This window comes from Crassostrea angulata, chromosome 9 (assembly GCF_025612915.1).
Source record: "Crassostrea angulata isolate pt1a10 chromosome 9, ASM2561291v2, whole genome shotgun sequence".
In the NCBI taxonomy this organism is placed as follows: Eukaryota; Metazoa; Mollusca; class Bivalvia; order Ostreida; family Ostreidae; genus Magallana; species Magallana angulata.
Window position 1 is genome coordinate 7,064,722 of NC_069119.1, and position 19,909 is coordinate 7,084,630.

Consider the following 19,909-nt stretch of genomic DNA (forward strand, 5'->3'; position numbering starts at 1 on the left):
ATTTTACCGCTCTTCATAAAAAATGAAAAACCCCTGCAGTATTCCAATTCGGGACCTGCAGGTTGCGCCATAGAGATAGTCACCAAATATTTCTCAATGCGTTAAAATCGCCATGTTGTTACGTACTGTCATTTAAAGTAAAAGTCATGGGGTGTCGAGGATCCTTAACTAACAATTGAAATTTTTTATTCATATATATATTGCACTTTTAAAAATTGTGTTAAAACATTGACATACAACGTAGTCCAACCAGTATGTTAAAACAGAATTTATTTATCTTCAAGTTTTAAATTTATAACGAGTTGGTGTCTTAGTATATATAATTGTACCTATACATGTACGAAATCTAAATTTGCATGTTATAGTAAAAACTACACCTTAGTTTTTACTATTTTAAAGTGCATCAATGTTATAAAATCAATGGTTTTGAAAAAGTGTTAGATTAAATATTTCAAACTTCTTTAACCATTATCATCTTTTCTGTACTAAAAAAAAAATTCAACTGATGTCGTACTACATACTTGATTCAAAGTCTTTCATGACCCTGGAACATATTTTCTTTGAAAGTTTTAACCCTGAGAAAATAAACAAAGAACAGCTTCATGAACAGTTTGGTTCTCTGTCAGCGTTATCTATCAAAACAGACAAACATGGATACACAACGGCTGCTGAGTCCTCTCCCCCGAACAGACAGTTCATTAATGAACCACGGGTCATCACAGATATAAATACTGAGTTTGGAAATGGTTTACGCCATGTGTCCTGTCAGATTGATGACGAGATTTGGGCGTGTGGTGATGACAAAATGATGAGACTCTACAACTTGCAAGGCAAACTAGTGAAGGCAGTTCAAACCAAGTCAGGGAACAATCCACGGGACATAGCAGTGGCAAGGAGTGGGGATCTAGTTTATACAGATAAAGATGATAGAACTGTAAACATAATAAAGAATACACAGATACAGACAGTGATCAGACTACAGGGATGGAGACCTTTCGGTGTCTGTAGTACCTCCTCTGGTGACCTCCTGGTTGTCGTTATCAGTGATAATAATAAACAAACAAAAGTTGTGCGTTACTTTGGCTCCATTGAGAAACAAAGTATTCAATACAATGACAAAGGACAGCCTCTCTATTCAACAAGTACCCCAAAATACATCTGTGAAAACAGAAACCTAGATATATGTGTGTCAGACTATTGGGCCTATGCAGTAGTGGTGGTCAACCAGGCCGGGAAACTTCGCTTTACCTACACTGGTAATAGCTCTAGTGCTACCATGCGATTTCCACGCGACATCACTACAGACAACCAAAGTCGGATCCTAATAGCAGACAGCAACAACTGCATCCACATCCTGGACCAGGACGGCCAGTTCATCCGCTACATTGACAACTGCCAATTACAGATTCCGTGGGGTTTATGTGTGGACTCTAGGGACAACCTCTTTGTGGCCGAGTTATACACAAGCAAAGTGAAGAAAATACAATATTACAAATAAACCATGTGTTCCTGTCAACATAGTTAGTGTGGTGGTGATTATAAATGTGATAGTTAAATGAGCCTTTGTAACAAATATTCTAGTATTACAGATATGAACAAACTGAGTGTATATTCATATAACTTGTGTAAACAGACAGATTGTTTTGTGTAAACGTGATAAGCGAAAGTAAAATGGTTTTATTCATTGAATGTATCTTATTAATATTACATGTATGTAGATTGAATTGTTTAATTGATAAATTAAACAAAAATTAAATTTGTTTATACATATCTAAAATGTAAACAGATTAAATTTAATCATCACAGTGTTGCATTACTTAATATGATTTACATACCATAGCTATTTGTTATATATATTTTTAAATTGTTTGTATCAAATACTTATAATTGTAAATTGTAAAGTGAAGACTCTAAGGAACTCTGCAATAACGGTATTCAAGGACTGATAAAAGTAAAATCAAGTTATCTTTACATGAAGTAAAGAAAGACAAGCCTTAAAAATGAAAGATCTTAGATCCTCTGCCGTTTCTGAATAATTGTTCAATCGTATAAACAATATCAAATCAAGGGCTACTGATCCCCTCCGCTCTACATAAACCCTGTTTATGTAAAACAGAGCGGATCAGAAACCCTTGACTTGGGAAGATGTATCAAATTAGGAAGGGAATACTTTGCACTGCATACCTCATTCATTCTCTTAACAAGAGGCCCATGGGCCACATTGCTCACCACAGGAACAATAGACATAATGAAATCAAATTTATGGAGTCATATACAAAATAGATCCTGTAAAAAAATGGTCCCCAGCTTTTCTGGAAAATATTCTTAAATTTGTGAAAAATACAAACAAATTTTCAATGATTTTTAATTATCTTCCTTAAAAGGACTTGGTCACGATTTGACTTAAAAATTTTCAAATTTTATTTTTCCATTTTCAATGTTTACACTGATAAATATGGAAGTTTAAATTTGAAAGTCAATTATCAAGTTATAAGCAAGATATGGAGTCCATAGTTCTTTGTTTTGTTAACAAAGCTCGAATGTTGTCATTTTTTACATGTGTTGTATTGGTGTAAGTTTCAATCAAATGTATCTTTCTTTTTTTGATAATAGTATTTATGAATTAGTTTAAATTTATTTTACATTTCACTTTGTCTAAGAAATGGTAATTCTCTACATTACATTTTTGGTAAACAACTAAAAGATCGACTCGAGCTTAGTTTACATGTACATAACAATCAATTCTTACCTATGTATCTCGCATGTAACTTGACTTTCAATATTTTATATATATATTATATCATTCAATATTTGGTCAATCATTTAAAATGCACGAGAAAGCCATTTTATACAAAGAAAAATAAAAATAAAATTGTTGATGTGAAATCGTGTGCAAGTCCCTTTAAAAGAGGGTGTGGCCATTCATTTTATAAAACATAAATCTTCTTCACCCAAGTTTAATTGAAATCGGACCAGTGGTTCTTGAGAATTAAGAAGTTGAAAACGTATAAGTAAAAAAGTTACAGACAGACAGATAGAAAGGTGGATGCTGGATAAAAAGTGATCAGAAAAGCTCACTTGAGCTTTCAGTTTAGGTGAGCTAAAGAAAATATTTTTACCAAAACATAGTTAATTTTCATTTTGAATAATAATAACTTGGAATGTGTTGAACATAATTTTTAAACAAAGGCATTTGAGTTGCATCTTTCATACGGGTCACCTAAAGTTGTATGGATAATTCAATTTGGAAAGGTCTCAGTATTATAACTTGATTTAAAGTAATTACCTGGAAAAAATGTATGCCAATTAATGTAACAGGATGGGAGAAATAATTACAAACAAGATAAGGGTGCAAATCTGTGCCCCAAGTAAAATAGAGTTACCCCTTTAAAATATCCAAGTGCTAGTTTATTGAAACTCTGACTTAAATAGTTAATGGAGGGGAGGACTGCGGGTGCACAGTTTAATATGTTATCTACATTATAAGCTCATCTGAACTGAAAGCTCAAGTGAACTTTTCTGATTATGCACTTTTTGTCTGGCGTCCGTCTGTTTCTCTGTAAACTTTTCACATGTTTGTGTTCATATCCAGAACCAGTGGGCCAATTTTAACCAAACTTTCCATAAATTATCATTAGATGAAGTGGATTCCTGTTTGTTACAATGAAGGGACACATCATATTACAAATTTTTGAAAATCTGTTGATTTAATTTAAAAAATCATAGAACCATTTTGTCACAAAAGCTAAAACTTGTGTGGAAACATTCTCAGGTAGTGTAATTTAAACTTGCATGTTCATGTCATGATTCTCGAGGGCAGGATAAGGTCACAATGAGGGTTGAAAATTTACATAGGAAAATGAAGTGAAAAATATTTTAAAATATTCTTCTAGAAACATTTGCGTAGAAAAACTGGAACTTTAGTGAAAGTCTTTTCAGATAGTGTAGATTCAAATTCAACAAAATCAGAATCATGAGAGTTTGCCATAGGGTGGGCCACTTTGGGGGAAGGGGGTGTCAAGATTTACAAAGGAAAAGAATTTAGATTATTCTCAAAAACTCAAATGTTAATATATATGGAATGACTTATATGCGAGCGTTTTAAAACATTGTTGATTCTTTAAAATTGTTTAGACTTTGGCTTCTGGACAATTCTTGGTACACAGAATTAGTTTAATGTTCGATTGGTTTTATGTATTATTTTATCTTATGTATATAAACAGAACTGTAATGCTGAATATGTGATTTGACTATATTAACATCAACCTGCTAAATAAGACTCAATGATACATATAAGAATTTCTGGAAGAAAAATTACAAAATCTTTTTATACAGGATTTATTTAAACAAAAAATCCTTTCTTTTGTGAGATGATGATATGCGGGATATGAAGGTGGCGACGTTGAAGAAAAAATACATAACGCGCCTTATGTAAATTTTTTCGTCAATGATCTCTACCAGTAAACCCGCATCATCAAATAAAGTATTGTATTGCGAATACATATATTTACTTTTTTCTTGTAAAAATTTGATAACTTGATTGTAAACAGTATTAAGTAAAATTAACTAAATTACTTTTACTTACGAAACAGCCAAATTGACTTCTATGGAAAATTTGAGTCTGGCATCATGATTTTTTCGTGTAGTTCGTGATTTTTCTTTGTCAGATAAACTTTACAACCAATCGATAAACGGTGCATGTACATTTTAGTCTTGTCAGGTTTTACAGAACTAGGATTGCAATTAATTTTCGTAACAAATAAAGGGAATCATACTTGGTGAATGTAAGTATTCTACTATATTGCACTGATTATTTAAGGCTGATTTAGATTTCATTAAAAGAAAAGCAACCAATTTTTTTTTAATTATACAGAGGATTGACCATACTGTACATACACTATAACAGTACCAGTACAGTGTGGGATTTGTTGAAGAGATGGGGACTTGAGCTGGTGGTCTGGGTTTGGCAGGTTTTTAAAACGCCTTTTTGAAGTTTTCTAGCTATATTTGACAGATCATAAAATCAATGAACAACCACAAAACTGGTTATATTTATTTAGAAAACATTGATCACCGAAGGTTTGGAGAGGAGTGACCCCCTCTTTATTTGCCAGGGCCAAATAAAACTAATTAAATGTATTGCTTCTCATGCACGTCGCATTGGGTCAAATGCTGCAGCATTTATCAGTTTTATTGCCATATTAAACAAGAATAGAATTCCTGGGTCCCCCGCCGGTCAAGCAGTATACTAGTATCGAGTCCATCGACCAATGCCGATTTTCGTACTTGATCAAAGTAATAGTGGTATAAACATTTGGTATAAATTTAATGAAAATCCGTCAAAATTTGTAGGCATGAGAGCGCTTACAAGGTCAATTTTTGGATGAAACAGAGTCAAAATTGCGGTCAAAGTCTCTTAACTCCAACAAAAAGTATCGACCAATGCTGATTTTCAAACTTGACCAAGGTAATAGTGGTATATACATTTGGTATAAATTTAGTGAAAATCCGTCAAAATTTGTAGGCATGAGAGCGCTTACAAAAAAGTGTGACGGACGGACACACGGACGGACGACCGGCATTTCTATGTCCCCGCACCGCGTTGCGGCTGGGGACAAATAGGGGGATACCTTAATTCACAACTTCCAGTTAGAATATGAAAACTGAGTTCTTCCTCTTTGCAAATATTCTAACAGCGAAATAAAGTATCTCAGTGCCTAATCACTGCCCCCCCTCCCCCCCCCCCCCCCAGAACCAATAGTTTGGACCCTAAATCATTTGTTTATATTTATCATTCATTTTCAGGTGTCATGCACATTAATATTTCCTCTTCCAGTGCGTGCTATTCAATTTTTAAAGAATATCTGTGGTTAAAGTAGCATGCCAAAAACAGCTATTGGTTGAAAATAGCTAAGATCAAAATGTTTCGAAGATTTTTTTAATACAAGAATCACCTGATGTACCAAAGTGATTTCAACACCTTTGGTGACATTGAACCTACATTTTTAATTTAACACAAAAAACTACAAAGAAAGAGTTCTCAACATTTTATTGTCATTTTCTTTCATTACAACATTTTAATCTTGAGTAATAATTGTCAAATCCCCATTTGTGACTTTCGTTCCCTCTCTGTCTTGCATAAGAACCAAATTTCTTTGTATACAAATTGTGAATGAAGTTCAAATGAATGAAGAAATGTCTGAATTTTCCTAGCTATAGATCTGTCAAATTTTATTTATCAACATTTTCTAGAAACCTTAATTGTTCTTACTTCACAAAAATAAAAAAAAATTTAAATTTCAAATTGTGTAACTTAATAAATGTAGCTCTTGGTGCAAGGAAAAAATAATGAACATTTGATGAAAACATAACAATGGAATTATTCTAAAAATAGAAGAAGTGAAAGTCTTTGAACATACCCAGCAGCAACAACAATATTACAAGAAAATTGTGCCACAGTCGTCATTTAAATAAAACATCAAAAGAAAAAAGAGTAGACTTACAAACTTACTGTGCTAATTACAAATCAAATACAAGTGAGGGTTGCATAGTTTCACCTTTGAATAATCTCTACCTTCCCCCATCCCAAATGAAACATCCATTTTGTGATAGTTTTAAATAAAGCTTTTCAAAAAGAAATTCTTAAAATCAGTATAACCTTGGCCAAAAGCAACAAGAAAGATTATCTTTTCTCATTTAAACTGTTTCAACTATGACCCTTCAAAAGTTACTGGTAAGTTTATACCAAAACAAGGGAGAAATTAATATCCCATAAATAATGATATACACTAGTATTTCAATTTACAAATTAAGTGAAAAAATACTGAGATCATGTTATACACATATTTACTAAAAACAAAATTAAATTATGAGTAAGGGAAGATTCCTTAATATGACAGTAGCACTGACACAATGCATCAATTTCTTTTAAATCGCTGCTAGTTGTAGTTTTGAATAAAATTCCACTTTTTTGATGTTCAATTTTTAGGCAGTATTTATACAATCAATTATACGAAAAATTTTAGTTAAAAACTATATCAAACATTTTATATAATTGAAACAATATTTGTTTTAAAAAATAAATTAAACACGAGAAATCTTGACTTTGTTTTAATGTGAATCTTTTTTTGGACAATCACACAACCTTATTTGGGAAATTTACCCATTTCCTTAAAACCCGAAAACCATGAAAATCATGACCTGAGGTGATGAAGCACTTGACATGTATATATACAGTGTACTCAGATGTGTAAGGTTTTTCTCAAGTCTTCAGCAGGTCAATTCAATTAATTGAGCTATATAATTTCTTTACAATGTTTACAACTATCTAAATGATGCTACTGTTGTAAATTATATCACAGCACTTGTCACATGTGAAACAGCCAATCAAACTGCTTATTATGTGTCATTCAATCAAAATAAGGCTAACAATCACATTCATTCAATCAAAAACACTGTAACAAGATCTGTCTGACAGTCTTGTTTGTAAGCCAAAAAGAACAAGATAACATTCATCAACAAACAATGGTATGGCTACATTCTCTCTTGGTATGAAACGCTTTACAAATGAACACACTTTGAACAGATGATGTCAACTGGAATAATTATAAACAACAAAATATGAATAGTACAAGCAAACTATATGCTGATATAAGAATCAGACACGTTCATATTTTTTCCTAATTCAAATCTCTCTATATTTAAAGAGGTAGAAGATGCACATACCAGGCTTAGATACTTATTAAAATGCCCAATATACATAAACATTTCTCGTTTTACACTAAACAGTCTTAATCTGAAAATAAAAAAAACCTTTTTCTAATTTGAACATATTTTAAATGCAATAAAGAAATGACCATATGCTTGAATGCACATGTATCTAATTTTCTTGTGAAAAAAATACGCTTTTTTTGGTGAGTATACATTTTAAATTTAAATGAATGAAGAGTTGCCATGTCAACTGCTAATCAAATCAGAGACATTTCTGATTCTTGGTGATGGTGTCTAGCGACTTGTTATAAAATCCAAGTAACGCTGGGAACAGAAAGCACAGTCCTTTAATTTCCTGTAATGCCTGATAAATAAATGATGCCGTTCTCTCTTGGCCCGAGCTGTTAGATGGTAAAGTTTCCAGATGATACCCCTCCCACCCCCTGCCTGATCACTCCTCCATCAGAACGAAGGAAACCCTTAAAGGGGATCATGGTATCCAAGTGACTGGCCTCTATTTGATAGAGATATTGGGGAGCCATGCATGGCCATCATCCAGTTCTTATTGGCATCGCTGGTTGCATGTATTGTTTTCTTCCTTCGAGCAAAGTTCTATATTTTAATCAGGACTTTTTGACACAAAATCACCTAAATAAGAAAAGCACTTTTTGTATACTATGATCGCTCGCTAATGTAAAATATTTGTTAATTTTTCAACATCTATCATATTATTCAATTACTTCATTTGAAATATTCATTGTCTTCAGTTTTACATTACATTTTCAATTGATAAATTTTTACCAAGAATCTACATTGATCATGTTAATAAATAGCACCTAAATAAATCATCAAATTGTTTCAATTTGAGATAATTCAAGATGTCTGACAGAGTCAAACACCAAACATCCTCTGTTCATAATCAACCAAAATCAGACGGTGAACCTGACCAAAAAACAGGAACAAATCATCAAAAGTCCATATCAACATCCCTACATACAACCCCGTCCAATCTAGATTCACTGCCATTTCAAGTTTCAATACTTAAAACATTGCCATTTAGTACGAATGCCCTTGCGCAATATAGGGGATGCCTGGTACTAATTATGAACACTTCAAAGTGTTCAAAGCTCCCCGTTCTTTCAATTAACCATTAGATCTTCTTTAGATTTTCAGATACTGAGTATATGATATGTTTTATTCGTGTTATGAAAATCATTTAATAGAGAAATAATCCAAATTTTTGTATCAAAAATTGTATATTTTGCCATATCTGTGTAGAGAGTTTTTTCCTTTTAAGAGATTAAGAAAGTCTAAAAAAGATAAGAGTTTAGTGTATCTAAATATAATAGATTACTTCCCTTTTGATAGTCTTTTCTATCACCACTTACAGAGTGTCATTCTTTTTACAGGTCACCACCCCCTCAAACCAGCTCTCCTTTAAACAGATAAACTTTACAGGCATGTTAGAAAAAAGAAATGCTAAGAACAGAACAAGACTAAAGAAAAAATACATGTATACTGTCACATTGTGTGACCAAACAACGGTTAGTTGCTTTAAGTAAATGTGCTCTAAAGCATACGTATCAAGTGATCTTTTTATTCAAAACCTCTAACTACTTGAAGTTTTTTCCACAAACTTTCAGGAATTTGACCAATTTCTACTCATTTCATCTTTGGTGTTTACCTTTAGTCCAATTTACTTGGGGTTTTATTTTGTTGATGTTGTTGTTGAGTTATGACTATAGTTAAAAGTTATGGGGGGGACAAAAATAGCCACAGTCCCTCGTTCTTTTACCCGAGTCTTATGCTGCAATGCCTGCTCTATCGTAATATCAAGGTAATTGGATGTCCTCTCTGCAGCCAAATCCTGGAAAACGAAATAAAAAACAAAGTAATGTAAAGGTCCTTTCTTCATCTTATCAGACAACTTAAATGTTATTCACATTGCAATAGATGCCTCGATCCCATGCACCCGGCACACCTTGGCCCATTCGTACCTCGTAGGTTACGGAATCGGCCGGTTTTTGCCGAATGGCCTCGATCTGGGAACTCTCTCTCTCTCTCTCTCTCTCTCTCTCTCTCTCTCTCTCTCTCTCTCTCTCTCTCTCTCTCTCTCTCTCAAACACATTCATTTTAGGTCTAAATTTGAAAGTTTTACTTTAACATTAAAAAAAAACTAAAATAGGAAAAAATATTCATGTTTATACATTTGTATCTATTTAAAAAATTATAAATTAAACCATGAGCTGCAAGGTTATAACAAATTGCATATATAAATAATTTAATTTGTAAAAATTTAAGGTTATAGTTAATATATATTTTCACATTGTTTACCCAGTCATAATGTTTTTAGAGTATGAATGATATATTATCATAGTTTACGACGCATTACTTTCCAAATCAGAGATAAAGGGGGTGTCACCTAAAGCACGTGAAGGTGACACTATACCAAAACGTCAAAATACAAGGATCACCTGTTGATTTGCACAGATTTGAAATCTGTTCATGAGGAAAAAGACCACACAAAGTAGTAGGTATTTGTATTTAAATTATTATATTTAAATCTGCCGTTTAGTCTTTAAAGGTAGATAAAACCAAATTCTGCCTAAAAGTAGGAATGCGAACCAATTTACTTACAATTTCTAATTTAATTTTCTTCTACGTGAATTTAGTATAAAAAAATTAACGTGGAAAACCGACATACGCTAAAATATATTGAAAATTTTTTTTTTTAGATTTCTTTTTTTAAAATCCCGGCAAGATGTCTATAAGCATGGACCTACGGCATAGTGCCCAGGATGTGTTACGGTGTGATCTCGTGAGACCTCGGTCCCCCCTGCTGAGTGTTTGTACTGTGACATTTGCGAAATATATCTGTGTAGCCCATGTTTGGGGAAACATCGATTCAACAAATCCACAGAACACAAAGTGGTGTTGTTTGAAAAACGGGGATCTACTACGAAATGTCAAAAACACTCTTCAAAAATATGTGAACTTTACTGTGAACAATGCAACATTCCTATTTGTGTACAGTGTGTTTCTTCTAAAGAATACAAATGTCATGGATTTATTGACATTGTGGAAAAACTAAAGAACCAAAAAGAAATCATACTCAAAGATTTACAAGGCCCTGAGAAGTTCATTTATCCTAAATATTTCGAGATTGCTGCTATTATCCCAAGACAGAGAGCTGATCTGAATAAAAACTCTCAGAATTTAAAAAAAGCTATTGACAAACATGGAGAAGACTTGCATCGAGAAATAGACACCATGATCAAGAAACTAAAATCAGATCTTGATGAAATGGACTCCAAATATCTGGCTGCACTAAATAAGGAGGAAGGTGAAATCACAGCCATCATTTCTGAAATCAAACAGATCATTGCTGATCTGAAGAAGTTACTAAACTCAAGTGATGTCAGTCTCGTCTCTGCCTACAAATACAGAAATGTTGATTTCAGAAGATTGCCTCCTAAACTCATAGTTACCTTACCAAGTTTTAATCCTGCGAAAATGAACAAGGAACAGCTTTATCAACAGTTTGGTTCTTTTTCGGCATTGTCTATTACAATAGAAGAACATGGAAACACAATGGAGTTTCCCGATGCTGGGTCCTCTCTCCTGGACAGATCTCTCATTGATAAACCATGGATCATCACTGAAATAAAAAATGAGTATGGAAATCCTAATCAATTAAGCTCTGTGTCATGCATATGTATGAGTAATGAAGATATTTTGATAACTTACGGAAGAAAAATAATGAGGCTGTACAACCTGCAGGGAACACTAGTGAAGTCAGTCGAAACCATGCCAGGAGAGTCGGCCCGGGACATATCAGTCACAATGAGTGGAGATCTAGTTTATATAAATGAGATTAAAAGAACTGTGAACATAGTGAAGAATACACAGATACAGACTACGGGGATGGAGACCCCGCAGTGTTTGTAGTACCTCCTCTGATGACCTCCTGGTTTTCATGGTCAGTGACGATAACAAACAAACAAAAGTTGCGCGTTACTCTGGATCCACAGAAAAACAAAGTATTCAATATAATGACAAAGGAGAATCTCTATTCATCTCGTATAAATATAACCTATAAACACATCTGTGAGAACAGGAACCGAAATATCTGTGTGTCAGATGTTGGATTGCGTACATTAGTGGTGGTCAATCAGGCTGGGAAACTACGGTTTACCTATACAAGTCTTTCTTCTACTACCAAGAGATCATTTGGCTCTCGCGGCATCACAACAGACAGCCAGGGTCGGATCCTGAGAGCAGACCGTGACAACCACCATATCCACATCCTTGATCAGGACGGACAGTTCCTCTGCTTCATTGACAACAGTGATTTAAAGAGTCCATGGGCCTTATGTGTTGACACCCGAGGCAACCTCATTGTTGCAGAATCGGGAACGGGTAAAATAAAGAAAAGAAAGTATCTAAACAGTATTAACTAAAGCTTATGTAAAACAGTGAGCAAAGGAGTGTAAAGTAAAACTAAATCTGTTACATGTATGCACGACAAAAAATGACTGAAATAAGTATGCATTGTTTCTGTAGATAAACTGACTGTATATGAACATATTGTTTGTGTAAATGAATAAAACCTTTTATCATATTAAATAAATGCTTATAAAATCCAATTATCGTATTGTTGATTAAGTAATTAAATGTGTTTACACAATTAATGTCTATGCATGTCTTCTGATGGAAATGTGTTTGTTGATTTTAAAGAATGTGAATGTTTTTATTACAAGTATTATTTTTAAAAGAAAAATATTACCAAATTAAATCGATAAAATGATTACCTTAACACATATTTGTAATTTAAGATGGTATATGGTGGATCTGTCAGTATTAATGCGAACGAAAATACATTATAATTTAAAAAACTTTCATCGGCTTACAATTCTTAAATTTAACAATATTTGACCAAAAGGTATGTTTTAAAACATTTTGAAAGGTAAAATTATAAAACCCCAAGCACAAATCATGACTCTAAGGTTCGTAGTTAAGGATCAAACCAATTACAATACGCTGGTAACAATTTTTGAAAAGAAAAAAATTATAAAACCATACCTAGTTTTATTACTTATTTTGATAGGAAGAACGTTACAATATGGAGGTGTCCCATACTACCATAAACATGTTTATTGATATATTATATAAAATGTATTTAATGGAATACATTCATATAAATGAGAACTGTATACTTTATTGATAAAATGTTTGTAATATCAAGAGATTAATATCTATTTCCATAAACAATGAAATGTACCAAAATATATTTTATGTAAGATTTTATGTTTTTGATATTTTAAGGGTCCTTCACACACCTGGGAAAAGTTCTGCATACAAGCCCATTTTTCTAAATTACTTCAAGATATGGATTTTTAGCAAGTGTTCGATTTGAAAATGACCACAAAAACTTTCAATTTTAGGGAGAATCAACTTTTTAAATTTTACCGCTCTTCATAAAAATGTAAAAACCCTGCAGTATTCCCATTCGGGACCTGCAGGTTGGTAGACGGAAGCTACACCCATTGCGCCACAGAGATAGTCCCCAAATATTTCTCAATATGTTCAAATCGCCATGTTGTAACGTACTGTCATTTAAAGTAAAAGTCATGGGGTGTCGAGGATCCTTAACAAACAGTTAATAAATTTTATTCATAAATACATTGCACTCAATTTTGTTAAAACATTGACATACAACGTAGTCCAACCAGTATGTTGAAACAGAATTTATTTATCTTCAAGTTTTAAGTTAAATACAATTTTGAATTTATTTTTTCCCAATTAAATCTATTTAAATATATTATAATAAAACTTTTTAAAGGAAACTTTCTAACTATATTCAGTTTTTAATATATATAACAAAAAATAAGAAAAAAAATATTGCCGGAAATTTTGGTGGTATTGAACCCGTAACATAAAAACACTAGATATATAAGGTTAGCTTATGCCAGATCCTCTAACCACTGAGCCATTTCAGACACAACAAAGTGGGCTTTTTAAATATTATGTGTGACTAAAGCCACGAACTACCGGACTTGTATTATTTTTTTCAAAACGTCCAATTGTTGGGACACAACATGATATTTTTAATGTATAGTGGGTCATCTCTCCACGTTTTTGTTGATTAAAATCGGCTTGTTTTCCAATAGACCTTGATTAGACTATGAGAAAAATATGGAGCACAGACCCACTCTATAAAAGAAAATGCCCTGAAGTTATAGAAATGACAGTATTTGCAGGTTTTGATACGTACACGCCTGTTTGAGTCAACATATTCCAAATATTGAACATACTTATAGGTTAAAAATCAAATATATATTGTTTTCAATGATTTAAAAAAACCCATCAGATTTATTGATACTTTAATTTTTCAGTAGCCTGCCCGACCGCGTATGGGCATTTTACACGCCTTATCCACCCATCTTCTTTGCGTGTTATAGTAAAAACTACATCTTAGTATTTACAAATTTCATAACAAAGAGTACTTTTTGATATACTTTCATCCCCTTTAATTAAACGTGTCTCAAGCCACCTTTATTCTCTTATCCAAAGCAACAGAATGAAAAAAAAACTACAAATACATTGAAACACTATGCAATTTATTTCCACGTTTTACGGACAATAGTGAATACTTTATTTTATTTTAAAGTGCATCGGTGTTATAAAATCAATAGTTTTGAAAATGTTTTTGATTAAATATTTCAAACTTCTTTAACCATTATAATCTTTTCTACACTTAAACAAGTTCAACTGATGTCGTACTACATACTTGATTCAAATTCTTTCATGACCCTGGAACATATTCTATAAAAATTCAGCAACAATAGAAAACAAATAGAAACATTTTCAACATTTTATTGTCATTTTCTTTTAGTTTTGAGTAATTCGAATCACCTGTGTACAAATTTAACCATAAAATGATACCATATACTAAAACATAATAAATGAAGGCTTACAACACGTTTTTATTATAATGCAAAGCAAAGATATTGAACTAGAATGCTAGTCCACCTTTGCATACAGAGATTGATTTTTTTTTTTTAAAAACCCTGAACTATAAGAATAATTGTGTTCAAACACATACTGTATAGTATGCATTAATGCTTTATATATGTGGTGAGTAGATTTGACACTGGTAAGAAATGTGTATGGCGTCTGTTTCATTGTTTAGCTGATTCAGTTTATAGGAATACCAAAACACGCCAATAATCGGTTTTGCAGTCACGTTTGTACGATTGTTTTATGTCATGTTTTAGGTCCAGTGTACAAAACTAAATTAAAACATTATAATGGTAATCGACGACATCAATTCTGGCTTCTGTACGTTTTCACCGTGATTCTACAGACTTCGCGTAAATGGCAATACATAAGTGCTGTTTATAATAAAAAAAATTTACCCTATGGTAACATACGAACTAATTCGTTTAAAACACTATTTCTGATCGATTGGTTTTACCATTTTAGCTACAATATATATATATATATATATATATATATATATATATATATATATATATATATATATATATATATATATATATATATATATATATATATATATATATATATATATATATATATATATATAAATATATATATATATATATATATATATATATATATATATACACACCCGTTAGTGACCCGTGATATAGTAAGGTAACCGTGTCATAAATTCGTAGATTTCAAAAATAGAATTTTTTGTGAAGCAGATTTGTTTCCTCAAATAATATTCTTATTATTGATTCCAATCAATTAAACTAAAAACATGTATACCTATCCCAAATGTTATGATATACTTGGGCCGATGCGAGTTCAAAATTTATAAAACCTGTGTTAAATCTTACATATACATCCTAGCAATGAATAAAAATATGAATAATATGAACTCGGATAAACCCGAAGCCTGACTAATAAATACAAATTTTTAATGAAATTTGAGAAGAAAAAACCCACACAATGGTACTCCAGGAAGGAGAATACATGTATATTGGTTAGTCTGGGTATTTTTTTTTTTAATTTTGTACATAACCACTACTTTTCCAACAAGCATGCTAATCGCTTTCAGTACTTTCAGTACTTTGATTCTAAAGGAGGCGTGAACTCAATCACGTTTTGGTAAAGTAAACATACAAAGATCGTCATGTTGATTTGTACATATTTGTCATTTGTTCACGAAGAAGGAGGGCACAACATGTAGCAAGTATTTGTAGATAATTTATCGCAGAAAACTGTCGTTTGTTAAATATAACCCTAACATAATGATAAACGTACAAACTAAATGTTGCGTAACCAGGTCATAATCTAGGCCTAGAACACAGGGCACTTGTTTCGGCAATGAAGTTTGTTGAATAACCGATACTATAATAATACTTTTATTATGATAAAAAATGATACTATTAAACTACATACGAACTTTTATCACAAAATTAAGTGCATGTGGCCAAGAACGTGAACTGATTTACGTACAACTCTACTGCAGTAAGATTCCATGGTATTTTTCCTTGAATAAAAGAGTAAACTGCAATATACGGTTAAATAATTTTAACTTTTATTTTCTTCCAGATACTTATTCAAAATTCAATTAAGGTGTTTCAGCATGGACCCCAAGGGTAATTGGGCCCAAGATGTGTTACGGTGCCATCTGTGTGAGACTCCGGTCCCTCCTTTGTACTGTGACATTTGTCACATACATCTGTGTAAAGCCTGTGTGGGGGAGCACCTCTCAGACGAATCCACAGAACACAAAGTGGTGCCATTTAAAAAGCGGGGTTCAACTACGAAATGTCAAAACCATTCCTCAAAAATATGTGAACTTTTCTGTAAACAATGCGACATTCCTATTTGTGTAAAGTGTGTTTCTTCTAAAGAACACAAAGGTCATGAATTTATTGACGTGGTGGAAACACTAGAAAACCAAAAAGAAATCATACTGAGAGATTTACAAGAACTAGAGAAATCCATCTACCCTAAATATGAGGAGATTGCATCTATTATCCCAGTTATGAAAGCTGATCTGAATGAAAACTCCAAGAAACTGACAAAAGCTATTGAGAAACATGAAGAGGACTTGCGCAGAGAAATAGACACCATGATCAACAAACTGAAATCAGATCTTGATCAAATGGACTCCAAATATCTGACTGTACTAAATAAACAGGAAAATGAAATCACCCGCACTATTTTTGAAATCAAACAGAGTATTGCTGATCTGAAGAAGTTACTAAACTCAAATGATGTCAGTCACATCTCTGCCTATAACTCCAGGAATGATGAATTGAGAAGATTGCCTCCTAAACTCACAGCTACCTTACCAAAATTTACCCCTGAGAAAATAAACAAAGAACAGCTTTATCAACAGTTTGGTTGTCTGTCAGCATTATCTATCAAAACAGAAGAACATGACTACACAATGGATTCTCCTGATGCCGAGTCCTCTCCCCCAGACAGACTGCTCATTGATGTACCACGGGTCATCACAACGATAAAAACAGCGTTTATACGTGGTAATCGATTATACAGTGTGTCATGTCAGAATGATGGAGAAATTTGGACATGTGGTAAAGACAATATTATGAGACTCTACAACCTTCAGGGCGAACTAGTGAAGTCAGTCCAAACAAAGTCGGGGAACAGGCCAGAGGACATTGCAGTGACAAGGAGTGGGGATCTAGTTTATTCTGATGACAGAGATAGAACTTTAAACATAATAAAGAATACACAGATACAGACAGTGATCAGACTACATGGGTGGAGACCTCTACGTTTCTGTTGTACCTCCTCTGGTGACCTCCTGGTTGTCGTAAACAGTAATAATGATAAACAAACAAAAGTTGTACGTTACATTGGCTCCACAGAGAAACAAAGTATTCAATACAATGACAAAGGACAACCTCTCTATTCAACAGGTATCCCTAAATTCATCTGTGAAAACAGAAACCTAGATATCTGTGTTACAGATTATGACACCCGTTCAGTAGTGGTGGTTAACAACGCGGGGAAACTCCGGTTTACATACACTGGTAATACTTCTAGTACTACCTGGGGATGTCCACGGGACATCACCACAGACAGTCAGAGTCGCATCTTAATAGCAGACAGCAACAACTGCATCCACATTCTGGACCAGGACGGACAGTTCCTCCGCTACATTGACAATTGTCAATTACAGACTCCATGGGGTTTATGTGTGGACTATATGGACAACCTCTTTGTGGCCGAGCTATTCACAGGCAAAGTGAAGAAAATACAATATTACAAATAAACAATGTGTTTATGTCATCATAGTTACTGTTGTGGTGATGACAAATGTGAATATTTTATGAACCTATATAAGATATACTCTTGTATAACAGAGATATAAACAAACTGATGGTATATTCATATAACTGGTGTAAACAGACCGATTGTTTTGTGTACATGTTATACATGTAAATAAAATGAGTTTACCTTATTCATTAAATGTATTTTATTCATTTATAAAGATCTGCAGATTGAAAATTTACATCTGCTAAACGAAATTTGTTTAAAGTTATTTAAAATGTAAACAGATTGAATTTAAATACCACAATGTTGCATTACTTAATAAGATTTACATACCATTAAAGTGTATGTGTGAGTGTAGGTTTGTAAATATTTGTTGTATAATATTGTATATATATAAATTGTTTATATCAAATACATGTATATATTTAGAATTGTAAATTGTTCCATTATCAAGTGTAGACTCTAAGCAACTTGGTGCAATACCAGTAGTAAAGAACTGATTTCGTGATAATAAAATCAAGTTATCTTTACTTGAAGTTAAAAAATACAAGCCCCAAATGAAATATCTTAGATCCTCTACTGTTTTTGAGTTAATTACTTTGCTCAATCCCTCTGATGTCAAAACAATTAAAGTGTATATGCAATATCAAATTAGTGAAGGAAGGGAATATTTTGCACTACATACCTCATACATGTACATGTATTTCTTTTCCTAACAAGAGGCCCATGGGCCACATCGCTACCCTGAGTGACAATAGACATAATAAAATCAGCTTTATGAAATCATAAACAAAATAGATGGACAAGATAATGTAGTTCAATAGATCTTGAATAAAAAGATATTAATTCCCTGGGTATTTTTATTTTTATTATTAAGCCCCTTTGTAACAGGATGATTTTACAGTCATATCATATGATGAGCAATGTAGTTCTCGAGAATATCTAAATCAACTCTTTATATATGGATTATATTTAAATTAAAAACATACATGTACATCAAACTTTGAACCCCTTGTGAGGCCCAAAAATTGTCTAGGGGCCAGAGTCTAAACAATTTTAAAAAATCAATAATATACGTGTATGTCAAAATGAATACAAATAAGTAAAACCAAATAAGATAGCTTTGGAGTTTTTATGAATAATTATATGTTTTCCATTGTAAAATTGGACCCCACTACATGTGGCCCAACACTACTCTTGAAGATTTTGTTTTCGACAAATTTTAATGTACACTATCTGTACTGCCTAAAGTTACAGCTTTTCTAAGCAAATTGCGTTTTAGGAGATTATTTTTATAAGATTATCCCCTATATATTCCTAAATAGAAAGTTGACACCCTCCCCCCCAATTGTGGCCCCACTCACCTCATTTTTACATAGGAAAATGTAGTAAAAAAATCTTTTAAAATTTTCTTCTAAAACATTTGCCTAAACACGCTGGAACTATAGTGAAAGCTATTTCAGATAATGTAGATTCCAATTCATCAAAATCACAATCATCAGAGTTTACCATAGGGTGGGCAACTTTGGGAGAGAAGGGTGTCAAGATTTACTAAGAAAAAGAATTTAGATTATTCTCAAAAACACAAATGTTTACATATATGGAATTTCTTATATGCGAGAATCTTGACATAGTGTTGATTCTTTAAAATTGTTTAGACTTTGAAGAACGCTTTGTTTCTCATTTAAACTCAACTATGACCCTTTAAAAGTTACTGGTAAGTTTATTACCCCCCCCCCCCCCCCGAAAAAATTAATATAATATACACTCGCATTTCAATTTACAAATTCAGTGAAAAAATACTGAGATCATGTTTTACACATATTTTATAAAAATTACAAAATTAAATCTCGAGTAAGGGAAGATTGCTTAATATGACAGTAGCACTGATACACTGAATTAAAAAAATACT

General features: G+C 32.6%; 1 protein-coding gene across 1 annotated transcript; it reads left to right on the top strand.

Annotated features, from left to right (window-relative positions):
* The first annotated feature begins 505 nt into the window (after positions 1–505).
* On the top strand, positions 506–18,178 carry LOC128163305 (uncharacterized). Its single transcript, XM_052826864.1, has 3 exons — positions 506–1,466; positions 10,631–11,290; positions 16,281–18,178. The coding sequence occupies exons 1-3, from the start codon at positions 506–508 to the stop codon at positions 17,993–17,995; spliced, it is 3,336 nt and encodes a 1,111-aa protein (XP_052682824.1). The 3' UTR covers positions 17,996–18,178.
* Positions 18,179–19,909: the final 1,731 nt, after the last annotated feature.